General features: G+C 50.1%; 2 protein-coding genes across 2 annotated transcripts in view; one reads left to right on the forward strand and one right to left on the reverse strand.

Moving 5' to 3' along the window:
- Positions 1 to 1,319: 1,319 nt before the first annotated feature.
- PSMB4 (proteasome 20S subunit beta 4) lies at positions 1,320 to 4,878 on the reverse strand. The gene is made up of 7 exons (XM_032233776.1): positions 4,686 to 4,878; positions 3,093 to 3,299; positions 2,381 to 2,527; positions 2,141 to 2,222; positions 1,806 to 1,922; positions 1,611 to 1,699; positions 1,320 to 1,440 (listed from the first exon to the last, which is right to left on the reverse strand). Exons 1-7 carry the CDS (start codon positions 4,814 to 4,816, stop codon positions 1,428 to 1,430), a joined length of 786 nt encoding a protein of 261 aa, XP_032089667.1. The 5' UTR covers positions 4,817 to 4,878; the 3' UTR covers positions 1,320 to 1,427.
- A 5,063-nt stretch (positions 4,879 to 9,941) lies between these two features.
- CGN (cingulin) overlaps positions 9,942 to 17,798 on the forward strand; it is a 32,476-nt gene continuing 24,619 nt past the window's right edge. Inside the window, exon 1 of the mRNA XM_032233827.1 lies at positions 9,942 to 10,021. The gene's annotated coding sequence lies outside the window, so the exon portion shown is untranslated. The remainder of the gene's footprint in view (positions 10,022 to 17,798) is intronic.

Raw genomic sequence — 17,798 nt, forward strand, 5'->3', positions numbered from 1 at the left:
TGTGCCCACCCCTCAAAAAAAACACAAGGTAATGCTAGTTTCTTGTTGCCCCCTTCCTGGTTGTTAGCTGAGTTTAGTTTCTCCCTGTGATCGTGAATTTGTCCATCTGCAGGTAGATATTTCTTCAGAGCACCTGAAGCGGCAGAGAAACCAGGCGCTGCGGCTCCCCTCCGCCTCTGGAGCTGTGAAACCCAGGCAGATGGTGAGCAGGAAAGCCCCCTCACTCACCTGCTTGTTAAGTACTCTGGGTAGGATAGCCCCCTCCTCTTCAGGTGAAGAAGGGACTCCCATTCTGTTATTTGAAAATACTGCCCTCTAGTGGTTCGGCAAGGTCACCGGGCGTGCTCTTCCAAGCTGCTGGCCCCCTCTGGTGGCTTAGCATGGTCACTGCAGTTCCCATAGACGTCAGGGTTCCAAATGACACCCAAAAGCAAATCACATTCAGAGGCAAAAGTATTGCTCAAGAGTTCCCATTTATTAAGACAGCCCTCTTGGCACATCTGGGGAAACCCCGAATCTGAAAGCTTCCTGGTTTTCCCACCCAGTTGAAAGTTCAAGATCTTACACACACACACACACACACACCCCAACAAATCCATCCCATGGTCCAATCTCCCAGTGCCACGCTAGCAGCTTCTACCCATTCAGTTCCGGCCAGTTTCAGAGGTGCAGAGACAAAGGATGACCTTGGCATTCTAGAAAGGAATGTTGTTATGGCTGCGTATCATCTAGCGCCATACAATCCCCGCTCTCATTTCCCTAACCATAGAAAAGGCATAGTGGAATAATTGAAAGTGTGGCAGGCCAAAGATCCTAAAGAAAAGAGGGCTGCAGGCCTGACAATAGATTTTGCACACAATTATTGCTAGTTTGGCGGAAGAAGAGGGCATGTCTGAATAGCCCCCCCGACCCTCCCAGGCAGAAAACAGATCTCAAACTCTACTAGAACCCACAAAATTCCTGGTGTTCCTCGGTAGAAAATCTTTGAATGAGTAACACCTCCCAAAAATAGTGTGTTGTTTTTTTTAAACGTTCTGGTAGGAGCTACCAAAATTGTTTTTAACTCCTAGGCTGGTTTGGAGCTGGAGGATTATGGGAGCGGAAGCTGTTTTGGAAGGTTGAAGGATGATAAAAAGATCATATGAGGACCCAGATTGTTGGGGGCCCAGATGCTGATTGTGTAAACCGCTTAGAGAGGGCTGTGAAAGCATTGTAACAAAGCCTATTGCTATGTTTACAAGGGACCCCTGTAAATCTTGGGCGGGGGGGAGGGGGAGAACCTTTTGAGACTGAAAAATTCTCACGCAGCAGAGTCCTCGTACAATAGCCAAGCATCTTTATTATTAAAGAGAGGAGCTTCAAACAGTATAACAAAAGGATTTGGAGTTTCTGTCTTCCAGCAGGTAGAAAAACTCCCGTTTTCTGTTTCATTCGAAACCACTGCAAGGGGGGGGGGGGGGGAAAACACCACCAGCCATATTAACAACACGCAAACATCGCAGCCAGTCTTGAAAATCCAACCGTTCTTAAAATTCCAGGTAGGGAGGAAGGGAAAGCAGCCACGAGAGAATTGTGAGGACAAGACCACTGGGCGGCCCGGCCCACCTTACCTGATCAGGTGAGCGATCTCCCAGTTGGTCTCCAGGGAGAGGGGCCCTTCCACCTCCATGCCTTTCTCGGTGACGGTGGTGATCTCGTACTGAGGAGGGAGGGTGGAGGGTTAGGGGTCTTCCTTGCCTTCTCTTTTGAGAGGCCCGCCTTCAAGGGGACCCCAGGGAGGGAGGACACCACGATGCCCCTCTTACCCGGTTGAACGAGCGGGCGTCCCGGTAGTAGAGGATCTTCATACACCGTTCAATCAGAGCTCTGGCCGCCTGCTGGGAGAGGTTGGGGGTCTTCTCCAGCGCCTCCCTCATTAATGGCTGCGATGGGGCGAAAGAAACGGAGGGGTGGGGGTTCAGTCACACAGCTTAAAACTGGAGCCCCGTCACTCGAACCCGTCTCCGGCTTGCCGCAAAGAGCCGCCACTCGGCACACAAAAAAACGCTTGAAAAATGAGGCTGGGGCACCGATCCAGAGAGAAGCCATGATGGCTTCCCCCACCCCCCCCCAAACGCCAGTGGGTTTACTTTCTGCCCACCTGTGCCACGTAAGACCCGTATCCGGTTGCCAACGAAGAAGCCTCGTACGCCACTCCCAGCATGTCGACGTAGCCTAAGAAGCTGAGAGGGGAGAGATTATGGGGGACTGCAGCGCCGAAGGTCTTAGCCACTAAGCCACCGCATCCCCCTAAATAAAACGGGGACTTTGGTGCAAATGAGACTTTTGAGAAATATTCAGCCCGCCGGGAGTTTTTCCCTCCCCCATTTCCCGGCCTTACCCTTCCCCGTGGGAATAGCCGCCGATGACCACTGTGTTCCAGAGAGGATTCATCTTGGACCGGTGGTTGTACATGACTCGGGTCAGCCAGGAGTGAATGGCCTTTGGGCTGTAACTGTGCCCGTCGCCCAGGAGGTCCTCGTCAATCCTGCGAGACGAGAGAGGTCCCGCTGAGACGCTGCGTCCCCAGCCCCTCTCCCCGTCCAGGCTCCCTTGCGGAGGCTGGGGGTGGGTGGGTGTCCAAGCACCTCCCAAGGAGGAGAAGGGAGCCCCGTGGAAAGGGCCAAGGGGTCTCCAACTTTTCAGCCCCAAAGGCTATCAAGCCAGCTTACGGACCCCCAAATATTTTTATTTACAGGGTTGATACAGGAATTGTGCATTGGGATGTTGATTTCAGGTGGTCCCACCTCAAAATTCTCCGGACGTTTAAACCTTCACGCTGATTTAAATTGGAAAAGCTCATGGGGAGATTAGCTCCTTCACAAGCTAATCAAAGCTGGATTGCATTGCTTTTAGGTTGGGGGGGGGGTCCTCCAAAGTTGGCCGCTTTAAGACTTGTGGAAGTTGAAGCCCACAAGTCTTAAAGTGGCCCAAGTCGGGGACCCTCTTTTAATTCCTCCTTTCATTGTTTTCAAGACCAATTCAGCGGGTGAAGGAGCCAGCTGGGACACTCCCACCCACCCACCTGAACGCCGGACGGCCCGGCCACTTACACCATCTGCTCCAGGACTTGCTTGAGGTACTGGAAGTCGGCGTAGTCCCCCGAGGCGCCCAGGGCGGTGCTGTCGTTGACCTTCATGATCCGGGAGAGGTTGCGGAACCGAGCCAGGGAGCCATAGGACCCAAGCGTGTCGGCGGCGATCATCACCCCTCCCTCGAACTTCAGGCCCAGGACGGAGGTGCCCGTCACCATGGGGCTCCTGGATGGGGGGGGGAACGGGGAGGGAAGAGGGGCAGATTAGTGGGTAGGTGGATGGATTGGTAGACGCGGAGAGAGAGAGGGGGGTAGATGATGGGTAGAAAGAAGGATAGAAATAGATAGATAAGGTAATAGATTAGATAGATAGAGATTGAGAGAGAGAGAGAGAGATGATAGATATAGATAGGTATAGATTAGGTGATTGATAGATACTGTAGATAGATAGATAGATACGATAGATAGATAGATAGATAGATAGATAGATAGATAATTAGGTGATAAAATAGATTAGATAGAGATTGAGAGAGAGAGATGATAGATATAGATTAGGTGATAGATAGATACTGTAGATAGATACGATAGATAGATAAGATGATAAAATAGATTAGATAGAGATTGAGATTGAGAGAGATAGATGATAGATTAGGTGATAGATACTGTAGATAGATACTGTAGATAGATAGATAGATAGATAGATAGATAGATAGATAGATAGATAGATAGATATAGATAGATACGATAGATTAGGTGATAGATAGATAGATAGATTGAGAGAGAGATGATAGATATAGATATAGATTAGGTGATAGATACTGTAGATGATAGATAGATAGATAGATAGATAGATAGATAGATAGATAGATAGATGAAAGATAGATACATACACAGATAGATACAATAGATAGATTAGGTGATAGATAAAGATTGAGAGAGAGAGAGATGATAAATAGATATAGATTACTATCTATAGATATAGACAGATACGATAGATAGATAGATAGATAGATAGATAGATAGATAGATAGATAGATGTACTTAGATAGGTAGGTAAATGGAAGGAAGGAAGGAAAGGATGTGTTGCCAATTCCTACAAGGGGGGTTTGTAGATCTGGATGACCCCTCCCTGCATGCTGGAAGGATCCTGTTCCCCCCCCCCACTCCAATTGCTGATCCAGGAGACCCGAGATCTCCCCCCACATCTCTCAACACCCCCCTCCCCAAATCCTCCAGTCCCATTCGCAATAATACCTGCGGTCGAACTTCCCTAGCTAGGAGCAGTCTACCTTTAGGACCCAGGATGTGTCTGTGGGTGGGTGAGTGGGGGGGCTCTTTAATTAAAAACTGAGTGGGGGGGGGCAGTTACAGATCCCATCAAGGGAAAGTCCCCCCCCCACCCCAAAAAAACTGAGCCACCAGGTGACTGCTGGGACTACAATTCCCATCCATGCAGGAAACTCTAGTTCAGCACCCTGATTTGCACCCCTCCCCGCGAGGTTGTTCCCTTCCCCCCCCTCTCCCATCATGACGTCACACACGGGGTCTCTCCCCCCCCCCCCGTGGGAAGGGGCTTCCCCCTCTTCCTCCCCCCCCCTTTCCCCAGCCTTACAGGGTCCTCTTGGAGGCCTCGGTTTGGGCCCGGGAGTCCTGGGCCGGGCTGCCCAGTGGGAAGAGCCTCCCCGGGGCGGGACCCCCGGCCCAGAGCAGCGAAGGCAGCGGCAGCATCGCGGGCGCCTCCATCTTTCCTTTCCCCGAACGGCCGCCGCTTAGTCACGGAGCAGGAAGAGGCGGCGCCACGGAGCATGCGCAGCACCCGGCCAAGCGGCGCGGGACGCCTCCCGATTGTCCGCGCCGGCACTCCGTAGGCCGGGAAAAGAGGCGGCCGCCATCTTGGGTGTGGCGGATACGAGGCAAAAAGCGCCTCATATTCTACTCGTGGGAGGGGCGGATTTTCCGTGGTGGGGGGGCAGAGGGCAGAAACGGGGAAGCCCAGCCAGAACCCGAGGATTCCCGTTGTGAAATTCTTTTAGAGGGGTCGGGAAAGTAGAAAGTCCTCCTGGAGGAGGCCGCCCTCTTGAGCGTGGCGCCCTCCGACGCTGGAAGAAGCACTTCCGGGTCGCGGTGGCGGGGGGGGGACTTCACGCAGCGAGGGAGCTGCCCATTTCCAGGAAGGCGGGTGATTTTTTTGCAAATTGTTTTTTGCAAATGATTTTTTTATTTTTATTTTGCAAATCTCCGCACACCCGAGAATGAAGGGCGTGCAAGCATGAAGTTGGACCCCTTCCAATGCGCATGCAGTGGCGTTGCAAGGGAGCAGCTGCAACGATGGGGGGGGGGGCAAAGAGCACGTGTGGAACCCCCCCCCCCCCAAATTCGCTTTATATGCGCTGCAAAAACCAGCATGGGAATTGCCCAGCAATAAAGTCTCTCTTATCTGCTTGCAGCTGGGAAAACTCAGATTTCAGGCCTGGGATTGAAACATTTTATCATTCAATGTATTTTTTGCAAAGATGCAAAAACTCCCTCCGGGCCTTCCAATGCAAGGACGTTGTGAAACGAGGCTCTCTTGCCCAAGGGGAGGATTCTGCTAACAAGAGTTGGAAGGGACCTTGGAGGTCTTCCAATCCAACCCTCGGCCCAAGCAGAAGACCATGACAGAATCACAAAGTTGGAACGGACCTTGGAGGTCATCGAGTCCAGCCTTCTGCTCAAGCAGGAGACCCTTACAGAATGACAATCACAGAATTGGAAGGGACCTTGGAGATAGCAATAGCAGTTAGACTTATATACCGCTTCATGGGGCTTTCAGCCCTCTCTAAGCGGTTTACAGAGTCAGCATATCGCCCCCAACAACAATCCGGGTCCTCATTTTACCCACCTCGGAAGGATGGAAGGCTGAGTCAACCTTGAGCCAGTGAGATTTGAACTGCTGAACTGCAGTCAGCTGAAGTAGCCTGCAGTACTGAACCCTAACCACTGTGCCACCTTGGAGGTCTTCTAGTCCACCTCCCCCCTTGCCAAGCAGGAGACCCTGCACCATTTCTGACAGATGGCAATTCAGTCTCTTCTTGAAAGCTTCCAGGGATGAAGCTCCCACAAGCTCTGTTCCATGGGTGGATGGCTCTCACGGTCAGGAAAATGTCTCCTCCTCTCTAGGTTGAATCTCTCCTTGATCCGTTTCCATCCATTTATTCCTTGGCAGGAACGTTGAGTCGCTGGTGGTCAGCTCGGGTGGGAGAAGGGTGAGACAGACAAATCCAGTCACGAAATAGTTTTAAAAAAAATCTATTTGGGTCATTGGCAATGTTTGTGGACGGCTCTTTGGTGCGACCTAACCCTCTTGAAAGGCCTAAGACATTGAGCTTGTTGATCAAAAGGTCGGCAGTTCAGCGGTTCGAATCCCGAGCGCCACGTAACAGAGTGAGCTCCCGTGACTTGTCCCGGCTTCTGCCAACCTAGCAGTTCGAAAGCACGTAAGAAAATGCAAGTAGAAAAACAGGAACCACCTTTGGTGGGAAGGGAAGAGTGTTCCATGCGCCTTTGGCGTTGAGTCATGCCGGCCACATGACCACGGAGACGTCTTCGGACAGCGCTGGCTCTTTGGCTTTGAAACGGAGATGAGCACCGCCCCCTAGAGTCGGGAACGACTAGCACAAAGGTACAAGGGGAACCTTTTACCTTTTAAACCCTCTTGGAGAGCTGCAGACCTAACACTCATCAACTGGAAATGGAATATAGTGAATGAAGGGAGAGTTACGGCTTTCTCCAGCTCTTTTTTTCAAGGTCCAAGTATTTCAGCATCCAAGTATTGGGCGAATAAGCCCCCCAGATTGTCTGAGCAGAGGGAGATGGGAAAATGGCACCACTTTTATTGACCCACTCAGTCATTTTTTTTTCCATTTTGTTTTGTTTTTTCTGCTTCGCCTGGGAACAAGAAACCCTTTGCAACATTGCCAGCCTCGTTCCAGCTGCTTCCACTTCAGAGCAGCAGCCGGATACCAAAATATGACCTTGGCTCGCTTGTTGGCATGTTCGCATTCCCGCTCCCCTCTCCAGGCCGCTGAGCTCCTTCATTTTTCATTGAAAAACTAGCCCTTCGGCCCTCCAAAGTCCAGTTCTGGCGCATGGTTTTTTTTCCACTGCTTTTCACCAGCTGAAAAGAAAGTGACAGCCAGCGTGATCTGATTCCACCTAACAAGCTCCAGATCTCCCAGCGCGGAACATAATTGGGGTGACCCGTGTGGGGGGGAGTGACATGCCACCCTGAATCCCCTGGGTTGTGGGGGGGAAGGGGAAGAAGGGAAGCAGGATTTTTATTCGGGCTGCTCTGGAACAGCTGGAGAGAGCGGATGGGATGCGGTTCCACCAGAGAAGAAATTTCTGGGTGCCCTAAGAGTTGCTTTGACCTTTAAAAGCTCCACATCCAAAGTGGGGTTAAGAAAACAAAAAGGTTTAGGGGCATTAAATGACAAACACGATCGCATTTTGCAAAAGTGCAGTAAACGCCTTTTGCAGCACGCAGAAAGCATGCATTTACAAATGTGCAGTAAATAAAGTAAATTTGCAAGGAGATTGCAGCAGAAACTCTGTGAAACTTAAATCAGGACTTGTAATCAGGAGATACGGAGCCAGTGGGGGGAGAGCTAACCTCCTCCAATTGCTTCTGTCCACTGCAGAAGTTGGAAGACTTCAATGGGAGCCTTTGTCCTGGCTGGATAAGTGATCAGAAAGAAAACTGGAGTTTCTTCTTTGACCTGGCATCGTTCCGCAAAGCTGCTGAGCTCACAATGGATTCAGGATCTATGCTGCCTTTGTTTCACTTCACTTCCCAAAACAAACAGAAGATGCCTTTTTCCTCCAGCCCCAAATGATTCCAATTGGAGGTGCTTCCACCTCGGATCGATCACATATTATCAAGTCACTGTCAGCAGTGACTAGTTAGACAGACACGCATTTATAAATTTTTAAATAATATTTTTTATTCAGCATGTTTTAAACGTTAAAATCACAATTACACTTTTACACCTCTCCGTTATCGGTATTCTTTTTTTCCAATTTCGGATTTTCCATTCTACGATCCATGGTTTTATACCTATATCTCCTTGTTCCATGATTACTCCTTTTTACAATACATACAATATTTACCACCACCTCTACTACTTTCTGAATATATACCATCTCCTTTTGTTATATTTTCCATGTATTCATTATGCATTAATTTTACATCTCTTTCCAAGCCAATTATACCACCTATTCCATGTCTTCCAATACTCAATTTCCTCTCTGTCCCTTAGTTCCATTCTTAATTTATCCATTTCCGTGCATTTTTTTTTTTAACGATTTCTGCATTTAAAGGGGCCTTTTTTGTTTCCAATTTTGGGCAAAATGTAATTCTGGCTGCAATAATTATGTGAAGTATAACATATTGAATTTCTTATATTTCCTTTTATTATTCCTAGAAAGAACAGTTCTGGCTTCATATCAATTTTTTGTTCCGTTATTTCCTCCAACCATTTTTGAATTTTTATCCAGGATTCCTTCGCTTAGGCAGAGTCTTCCACTCATGTTTCCCTCTTACTTGACTTGGGGGGAAAAATTGAGGACAAGAAATGTAGAAAAATCTTTTATAAGATACAGCAGATAACTGGACCATGCACCAGTTGGGCATCATGGATCATGTTGGACTCTGGAAGATGGGCACCATGGATCATGTTGGACTGTGGAAGATGGGCACCATGGGTCATGTTGGACTGTGGAAGATGGGCACCATGGGTCATGTTGGACTGTGGAAGATGGGCACCATGGGTCATGTTGGACTGTGGAAGATGGGCACCATGGATCATGATGGACTGTGGAAGATGGGCACCATGGATCATGTTGGACTGGAAGATGGGCACCATGGATCACGATGGACCATGCACCTGTTTCAGCACCATGGATCATGTTGGACTGTGGAAGATGGGCACCATGGATCATGTTGGACTGTGGAAGATGGGCACCATGGTTCATGTTGGACTGTGGAAGATGGGCACCATGGGTCATGTTGGACTGTGGAAGATGGGCACCATGGGTCATGTTGGACTGTGGAAGATGGGCACCATGGATCATGATGGACTGTGGAAGATGGGCACCATGGATCATGTTGGACTGGAAGATGGGCACCATGGATCACGATGGACCATGCACCTGTTTCAGCACCATGGATCATGTTGGACTGTGGAAGATGGGCACCATGGATCATGTTGGACTGTGGAAGATGGGCACCATGGGTCATGTTGGACTGTGGAAGATGGGCACCATGGGTCATGTTGGACTGGAAGATGGGCACCATGGATCATGTTGGACTGTGGAAGATGGGCACCATGGATCATGTTGGACTGTGGAAGATGGGCACCATGGATCATGTTGGACTGTGGAAGATGGGCACCATGGGTCATGTTGGACTGTGGAAGATGGGCACCATGGATCATGTTGGACTGGAAGATGGGCACCATGGATCATGATGGATCATGCACCTGTTGAGCACCATGGAGCACACTGGACCAGGGAACGTTACAGCTGGGGAGAATGGGACTTGGGATCCCACACAGGAAGGCAGCTGATCCTGATCCTTGTGTGTGTGTGTGTGTTTTGGGGGGATTTCTCCACTTTCAATTCCTGCAAAGAAGGGGTCGCTTTCTGCAGCATCTCCCAGGCCCCGTTGCTAGGGAGGCGGCGGCGGCGGCGGCCTGCGCTCCCGGTTGCTAGGGCTCCGGGCCCCGCCCGTGCGGAAAAGGAGGCAAGGCGGCGGGAGAGGGGCGTGGCGCGGCGCCGCGGGCTGCGCCAATGGGGAGCGCCGGGGGCGTGGCCGAGGCGCGGGCTCAGGTAACAGGTTGCGCCCGCCCGGGGCGGCGGCCAGAAGCGGAGCGGAGGCAGAGGCGGCGGGTGGGCGAGGAAGCCGGGCGGGTAAGACGGGGGGCTCAGCGGGTGGGTGGCTTCCCCGTCCCCTTCTCCTCCTTCTCCTCCTCCTTTTTCTCCTTCCCTTCTTCTCTGCTGCCTTCCTGGGCTTCCCCGCCGTCCCGGATAGCGACGGGCGCCCCTTTGAGTGTCCTGCGGGAGGGAGGGGGAAGGAGAGACTCCCGCCTCCCTTTCGCCCCCCCCCCGGGGGGACATCCTCTCTTGGCATCCCCTCCCTCCCTCCAGGACTACACCGCCCATTGTCCCCGGCCGGCACCTTCGCGGCTGCTTCCAGCTCAGCCGGACTGCAGCACCCATGGTCCGCGGCCAGCAGCCAGGCAGAGAAGCCCCCCCATCCATCCATCGCTCTGCGGACCCCCGAGGAGGGGAGACACGCCCTTCCCATCCCCTCGGGCTCGGATGCCCCTTGCGGAGGGCGAGGAGGCTGGAGGGGAGGGGGCGTCCGACCCCCAGCCCGAGGGGATGGGAAGGGGAAAGGGCCTGGGTCTCCCCTCCTCAGGGGTCCGCGGATAGATGGGTGGGGGGGTTTCTCTGCCTGGCTGCCGGCCGCGGACCATGGGGGTTGCAGTCCGGCTCAACGGGAGAGGACGGGGCTCTGTTGAAAGTCCAGGGACGCCCCTGTGCCCGCTTTGCCCAGCTGGCATGCTGCCCCCCCCCTCATCCCGCCCTGAGCTTTCAACGGGGCAAAGGAGCAAGCCTCCCCCCCCCCCCCGCCAGCCCTTTGACTGGGTGGGGAAGGGTCCGAGGCAGCCAAGCCCAGGGAGGGTCCCGGAAAGGCAGATGGGGACTTTCGGATCTGTGACCTGCCCTTCTCCCCTCTGCCCAGGAAATGGCCCCACCTTTGTTCAGGGGTGGGGACTCCACTGAAATGAGTGGGATGGGCTTTGGAGGAAGGAAGGAGAAAGGAAAGGAAGGAGGGAGAGGAAAAGGGAATGAGGATGGAAAGGGGGAAAAGAAGGAAAAAGGGAGGGAGGGAGGGAAGGAAGGTTGTAGGAGGAAGGAAGGAAAGAAGGAGAAAGACAGAAAGAAGGAAAAAGGAAAGGAGGGGGCGAAAGGAGAAAGGAAGGAGGGAGAGAAAAAGGAGGGAATGAGGATGGAAAGAGAGAAAAGAAGGAAAAAGGGAGGGAGGGAGGGAAGGAAAGGAAGGAAGGTTGTAGGAGGAAGGAAGGAAAGAAGGAGAAAGACAGAAAGAAGGAAAAAGGAAAGGAGGGGGCGAAAGGAAGGGAGGTTGTAGGGGAAAGGAGAAAGGCGGAAAGAAGGGGAAGGAAGGAGGGAACAAAAGGAGGAAGAGAAAAAAGGGAAGGGGGGAACGAAAGGAGAAAGGAAGGAGGGAGAGAAAAAGGAAGGAAGGAGGAAAAAAAGGAGGGTGGGAAGGAAGGAAGCATCCGTAGCCTTGGCAGGGTCTTAAAACATTCCCCCAACCCTCGCAGATAGCTTGGACTACAACCCCCACCATCCTCAGCCAGCCTCCCTCCTGAAGTTCCATCTGCTCTTTTCTCTCTCCTAAGCCCCCCCCTCCTGTACCCCAACACACCCAGAGGGGCCTAAATCCTTTAATCCCTGTTGTGGGGGGGGGGATGCTCTGCTGCTGCTCTGCTGCTTTTAAACCGATTGTCTGAATCTGCAGCCTTTTAAATACCTTTCTGGGCTTCCCCCCTCCCCCTTTCCCTCCCCCCCCCCCCCAACCCAACCTTTCTCTTCTGGTTTCCTTTTACACCTGCAAGGTCAGCCTGGATCGAAACTGGAGTAGAGGGGAAAACAACTGGCCAGGCCCAGGAGCCATTTCCCTCTGCTTTTGTGTGCTTGTGAAATTGTTGTCTCCCGCTGTGATTGGGGGTGGGGGGTGGGGGCTTAAAGGACCCTCCCTCCAAACAGACCTGATTGTTGTCAAATCCTGTTTGCAGACAAGAGAGAGAGAGAGACACACACACACAAGGGTTTAATCATTTCCTCAAGCGGCTGATGAAAGCAAAACAAAACTTAGTTTGTCTAAGGTTGGCGACCACCAAAATCCAGGCAGGGCGACAGACGCAGAACCTCCTCGACTTACAGCCATAATTCTGTGGTTAAGCAAGGCGGTTGCTAAGTGAGCCCTGCTCCCCGGGGGTCCAGCTTTTGAACCAGATACTTTTAATTTATTTCCATTCCGTTGCTTGAAACGTCCCTCGCTCTCTCCCAATCCGGTCGGGCAGGGAAGTGGTCTGCACTCTGCGCTTGCTCAGGGGTCCTCTTGTTTGCTTTAGCTCCGCTGTGGCCGTAAGTGACAACTCGGACTTCCTGCGGCCTCTTTAAAAAATGCCCCCTGCGGAACCTGACCTTCCTGGGCTCGTTCGGGGCAGGAACACTATGGCCTGCGCTGGTGATCGCCTGCTGGCCCCCTTGCCACGACTGGTTGTCGGAAGGATGAATAATGGCCCAGTGAGGGTTGTGGACACCCGGCTGGCCCTGCCACTTAAGGGCAGGGATGTTGTTGGTTCCCCCTGGGTGACACCTGTGTGATGGTGTTGGCGTTGGAAGGCTCTTATTTCCGCCCTCGGCTTAAACCAGCCAGCTTCCTTTCTCTTAATGTCGATTTATTCCCGCTCTCCAAAAAAGACTTGTCAAAGTTTTAAAACTTTCCCCCCCCCCCCCCATCTCTGCTTCAGGAAAAGGGACGAGCGGCTGCAATTCTCCCTGGGTGGAATTTTTTTAAAAAAAGGATTATAATAATAATTATTTTTTCCGCCCTCCCTCGGATAATCTAAAAACGATTTGCTCTCGGCCGGTCTCCGCTTCCCTTCGGCCCCTTGAAGTTGGTGTCACTCCCTGCCTGGTGCTGATTAGGTTTCTCCCTCCCCCCCCACAGCCCCCTCCTCCTCCCAGACCCCCAACTTATCTAGGTGGGATTTCTAGAGATTAAATCTGGACGGGGAATGCGGTTTTTCCAGAGGTTGAGTGACCTCTGATCCCAAACCAAGCACAGCCGGAGAGATGGGAGCACAGAAGGGAATGGGAGTAGCCAGAACTGGAATGTGAGATAACCGGGAAAAGACTTCCCACACTTTATTGGAAACATTTGGTGTGTGTGTGTGTTTGTGTGTGCGCCACATTCCTGGTGCTTTGGGCTATGGGTCCAGAGAGGTCATCTAGTTCAGCCCTAGTTCTGGGTTAAAGTAAATGTTTATTGTTTTAATGGTTTGTTATTGTTTTGTTGATGATGACTATAGCATTTTAAAAACAGGCTGCCCTTATTCTTAGCGGGTAGAAATCATATATCTGGGATATCTTCCCACTGAGTCCAGCCAGGACGTGATGAGAGCGAGGTGTTTGATCGTGGTACCTGTTGTTATAAAAACAAATAAGAATTAATTCTGTTTCACTAGGATAATCCAACCTTCCTTCTAAACCAACTGCTTGTGTGGCTCTCTCTTGTTGAATATAGACTGATTTCTATTGATTCGTTCCCCCTTTCCTTATCCCCCTCTGGACCTGTTTGGCTGGTTTTTTTTCCCCTTCTTCTTCCCCTTCTTGAGAAAGTTTCGAGTTTCTGTTGGAAAACACACACACTTAAGAACCTATCCAGCAATCCGGATAGTTCCTGCCAACTTTTGATTCCTGGTTTTAACGTTGGAACAGCGTGTGGCCGCAATAAAGCACTGAAAAATGTTTTAATTAGAGTACGGTGAATCTGTGCTGCGGTGGCCTCACAATAACCCCACGTACTCACGAAGAGAAATGTCGAAGGAAACAGCATCAGGGTTTTACCTCCATAGAATGACGGGCAGGTGGATTTTTTTGGGAAGGAAATGGCAGAAAAATGTCAATAATAGTTTGAACGGTCCAAGCGACTTCTCAGCCTCAAACTTCAAAACCCTCCAGATAATCTTGATATTTTGGGAGCGGCAGGTTCTTCAGAAAAAAGCATTTTCAGATGTCCCGGTGTGTTGTGAAACGCCGAAGTGAAGTTCCTAACAACTTAGTTGATTAAGTGACTGGATTACAGGCTTCTTAACACCCAACCCCTGTTTTCCAACAGATTCTCAACCAATTTCTTTTATTTCGGATCCCAGAAGCGCTTCCGGGATATTTTGGGGAAGGCGAAACGGAAATCCGAACGCTTACAGGCCTGGGAGTTCAGTCCTCTTCTCCAGGCAGAGCCTTTCAGAATCATTTCATGTATTTCAGGGCGCTGCGAGGCACTGGCGGCCTCTTCCGCTTGGCTCTTTCTGGAGCAGTTTCGGTGTTTGCATTCCAGGAGCTGAGCTGATGATTAACGTGAGCTCGGTTCGCCTGGCCTGGGGGATGGCAAAGTGGGAATGGTTGGTGATTCAGACCTTTGCGCCCAACCGGGGTTAGCGCGAGTCCAGGTTGGGAGAATGTTGCGCACACGAACACACTCCCCAGCGGTGACTCACGGGTGGATCTGGGAGGGGGGGAACTGTGCTGTGCAAGGTTTTTGGATCCGGGTTGCTTCCGGACATCTTCCTGCTAAACACACAGTTTGTTGTGAATCCAGCTCTAGCCATTCCTGCAAGCCACGGTTCGCTGTTTATGTGTGAATCCGGCATGAAACACGTTGCGGTTGCAACAATTCCCGGTTTAGCTTTGCTAACTCTGCTGTCCCAAACTCTGGATAAGGACGCTTAATGCGGATCAGGCCTCTGAATTAGTGGATGGTTTGGGAGAGAAACCTGGATTGGGAAAGGAAGGTAGCATTCAGCCAGCCAGCCAGGCACACCCTTTTCTTGCAACTCCAATATGTTTTCTACTTCTTCCTTTCCTTCCCAAATCTTTTTGCGTTATCCCATCCTTTGTTGACTACCTACCCACTTAATCTCCTTTTGCAATCTGTCTTTGATAACCCAGGCCACGCCTTGACGCTCTTATTGGTTGGGGTTTTTTTGGTGTGTTTTTGTTTTTGAAATGAAGTTTCTAGCTCTCATGGAAACGCTCCAAGTGGTGATTCGAACAACCAGGAATTTGGCTTTCTTGGCGCACCGGGTCAGGGAGAGTCAAAGGTGTCGCTGGCACTTGGAGGTGCTAGATTTCTCTGGCAAGGAATGCCAACTCCGGGGGCGTCACGGCTGTTTACTCGGCCTTGCACAAGAGAGGAAAGGTCGCCCCGCCTTGCCGAGTTCCGTTCGGCCTGCTGCACCGGCTGGGTTGGTGAGCTCACCTCAGGTGCGGTGTCCGTTTCAAGTTTCTCCGGCATGACAGAGTCGCTCGGCCGGGGCCCTTCCGGCACGGTGGCCTCCATTTCAGTCCTTTGCAATGATGCTGGAGGGTCTCCCCAAACGTTCCCACGGTACCCTGTTGTGGGAAGAATTCCCTTTTTTTTAAATGGTGGTGATGCAGCCTTGGAGAAACCGATTTTGGACGCAGGTTTTGCTGCAGAACTGGGAGGAGCGGGCTTTGGCCTGCTATCTTCAAGCAGCGATTTTTGCCAAATCTCTGAAAAGAAGGCTGAGAGGCCACGCAAGTGCATCACACACACACACATACACAATATGTACTCAGTGGCGGACCAGCTCACGTAGTTCAGGAATTGGACGACTTGTGAGCCAAAGGAAGTGTTATGCACAAATATAATCATGATCCACTTCTGGCGCTCTTTGCCTTAGGCAGTTTTTGTGGAGTGAATTAATGTAGGAGGATTTATTCTTTTTTTAAAAAAAAAATTAGGTTATTTGTTAACCTTAATTAGAGGAATGGAGCCTCCATGTATAGCAGCATTGTATCTCGTGATTGGTTTCCTTTCCTAGACTCCTGTTAACCGCCTGCTTGTGGGATTCCCCAAAGGTTTATTTATTCTGGCTATTCAGATGCTGGGTGTTTAATTTTGAACTCTGCGTAATTTAAAGACATATAATTAATTTTGAGGCTGGGGCTAGAAGAGTGTGGGGGGGGGGGTTGAGAGGAAGGCCCACCCAAGCAGGGGCCTATAAGCAGGACCCCCACCTGAAAAGATTGAACTGTCCTGTTGTGGTAACTTGTTTCTCTTTGTCGCAGCATGGAAGAGTATAATAACAGGCTGTGGCTTATGGGCTTGAGGACACCTGGGACTTTCTTGTCCCCCAGGAGAGGATTGGTTCCCTAGGTTTTTATGCTCCAGAGGCAACTTTTGACCTTAAGGCTGACATGCACAGGCATTTTTATTTATTTATTAACAAACATGTAAAATACACACACACACAAAACTTAGACGTACACCACATTTACACAATACAATACGAACAGGAGCTTCCTGTTCTTTCTAATAGCAATTGCCAATCGATACTGCTCACCTTATATTATTTCCCCTTCTATTGTATTTCATTTGGATTTCACCCTTCTTAACCCTCTTATTTTACCCATAACTGTTATTTTTTGAGTTTTGTTTATATTCCTTCATTGATTCTTGTTTCTTCCCTCCATCCACTTAAATCATTTATCCCATATCTGGTAGAATTCTGATTCTTCTTTTTCCCTGGATTTCTTTAGTTAGTTTGTCCATTTCGGCCCAGTTTATAACCTTTATTATTTCATCTTTGTTTGGAATTAATTTGTTTTTCCATTTCTGGGCAAAGGCAATCCTTGCCGCTGTAATTATATGTAGTGTTAAATACTGGATTTCTTTTTTGTATTTCGCAGACATTATTCCTAATAGGAAAACTTCAGGTTTCCATTCTATTTTAACCCGCCAGCCAATTTTTGATTTTTTCCCCCAAAATTTTTTAGCCTCCTCACAGGTCCACCATAAATGGTAATATGTTCCGTGTATTGATTGGCTTTTCCAACATTTTGGGGAGGTATTTAAGATTTTAGCTAACCTTGTTGGTGCCATCTGTGAAACATTTTGTACTGGTTTTCCTTGTATGCAACTGATAGTGTCATTTTTAAGTTTGTTCCCATTTTTTTCCCATTTGTCTAATACAATATTATAGCCAAAGTTCTGCGCAGGCATTCACAACACCTTCCACAACACAACACAACCACACATTCTTTGCAAATCTTTGAACATAGCTAGAGTTCCTAAACCACAAAAGGAAACTTTTGCATTGGACTTCACACAAAATGTGTGTTGTGGCTATGAATCAGATTGACCAGAGGTGGGTTGCTCCTGGCATGCAAAAAAATTTGCACATGTGCATGCTTGCTTCGCTTATGCGCACACCAGATGCATCAATGTACATTTGCACAAAAATAGGTCTCTCTGCACATGTGCAAAATGTTAAAAAAAAGGAAGAACAATTTACATTTGTGTAATTGTTCTGCTTATGCACAGGACCAAAAATCCAAGATGGCAGGCCTGGTTCCAGTGACCCAGGCCACCAACTACCAGTTTGGCCAAACTGGTAGGAGCCCACCTGAGATTAACCCACTCCACCCCCATGTATCTGATTTATAACCTGTGAGCTCCAGTCACAGGTAGTTGACATTCCTCCCCCCCCCCAATCATGTGAATGCCCTTCCTTTCTGTTCAGGATGGAGGGCCAAGCAGAGATCATGGGCAGTGGCTTAGAGCTCTTTTTGTCTCCAAAGTGACTCCTCCAGCTCCTGCTTTCCTGGTGGCCTCCTTTCCACCTCCTGAGGTATATAGTGACTTCAGCTTTTTACCTCAGGGGCTGCTTCTACTCTTCCTAATCTTTGGCCTTTTGGGGTCCAAGTGGCTTCAGCTCAGGGGGGTCTCTTCCTTCTGAATCATGCAGCATCTTCTCTCCTGGTGGTCTCCTTTCCACCTTTTAGCTCTTCTCCCCTCCAGCTGCTTCTCCTTCCTTCCTTCCTCCTGCAGCTGAGGTGGCTTCAG

This window comes from Thamnophis elegans, chromosome 17 (genome assembly GCF_009769535.1).
Source record: "Thamnophis elegans isolate rThaEle1 chromosome 17, rThaEle1.pri, whole genome shotgun sequence".
NCBI classification, from domain to species: Eukaryota; Metazoa; Chordata; class Lepidosauria; order Squamata; family Colubridae; genus Thamnophis; species Thamnophis elegans.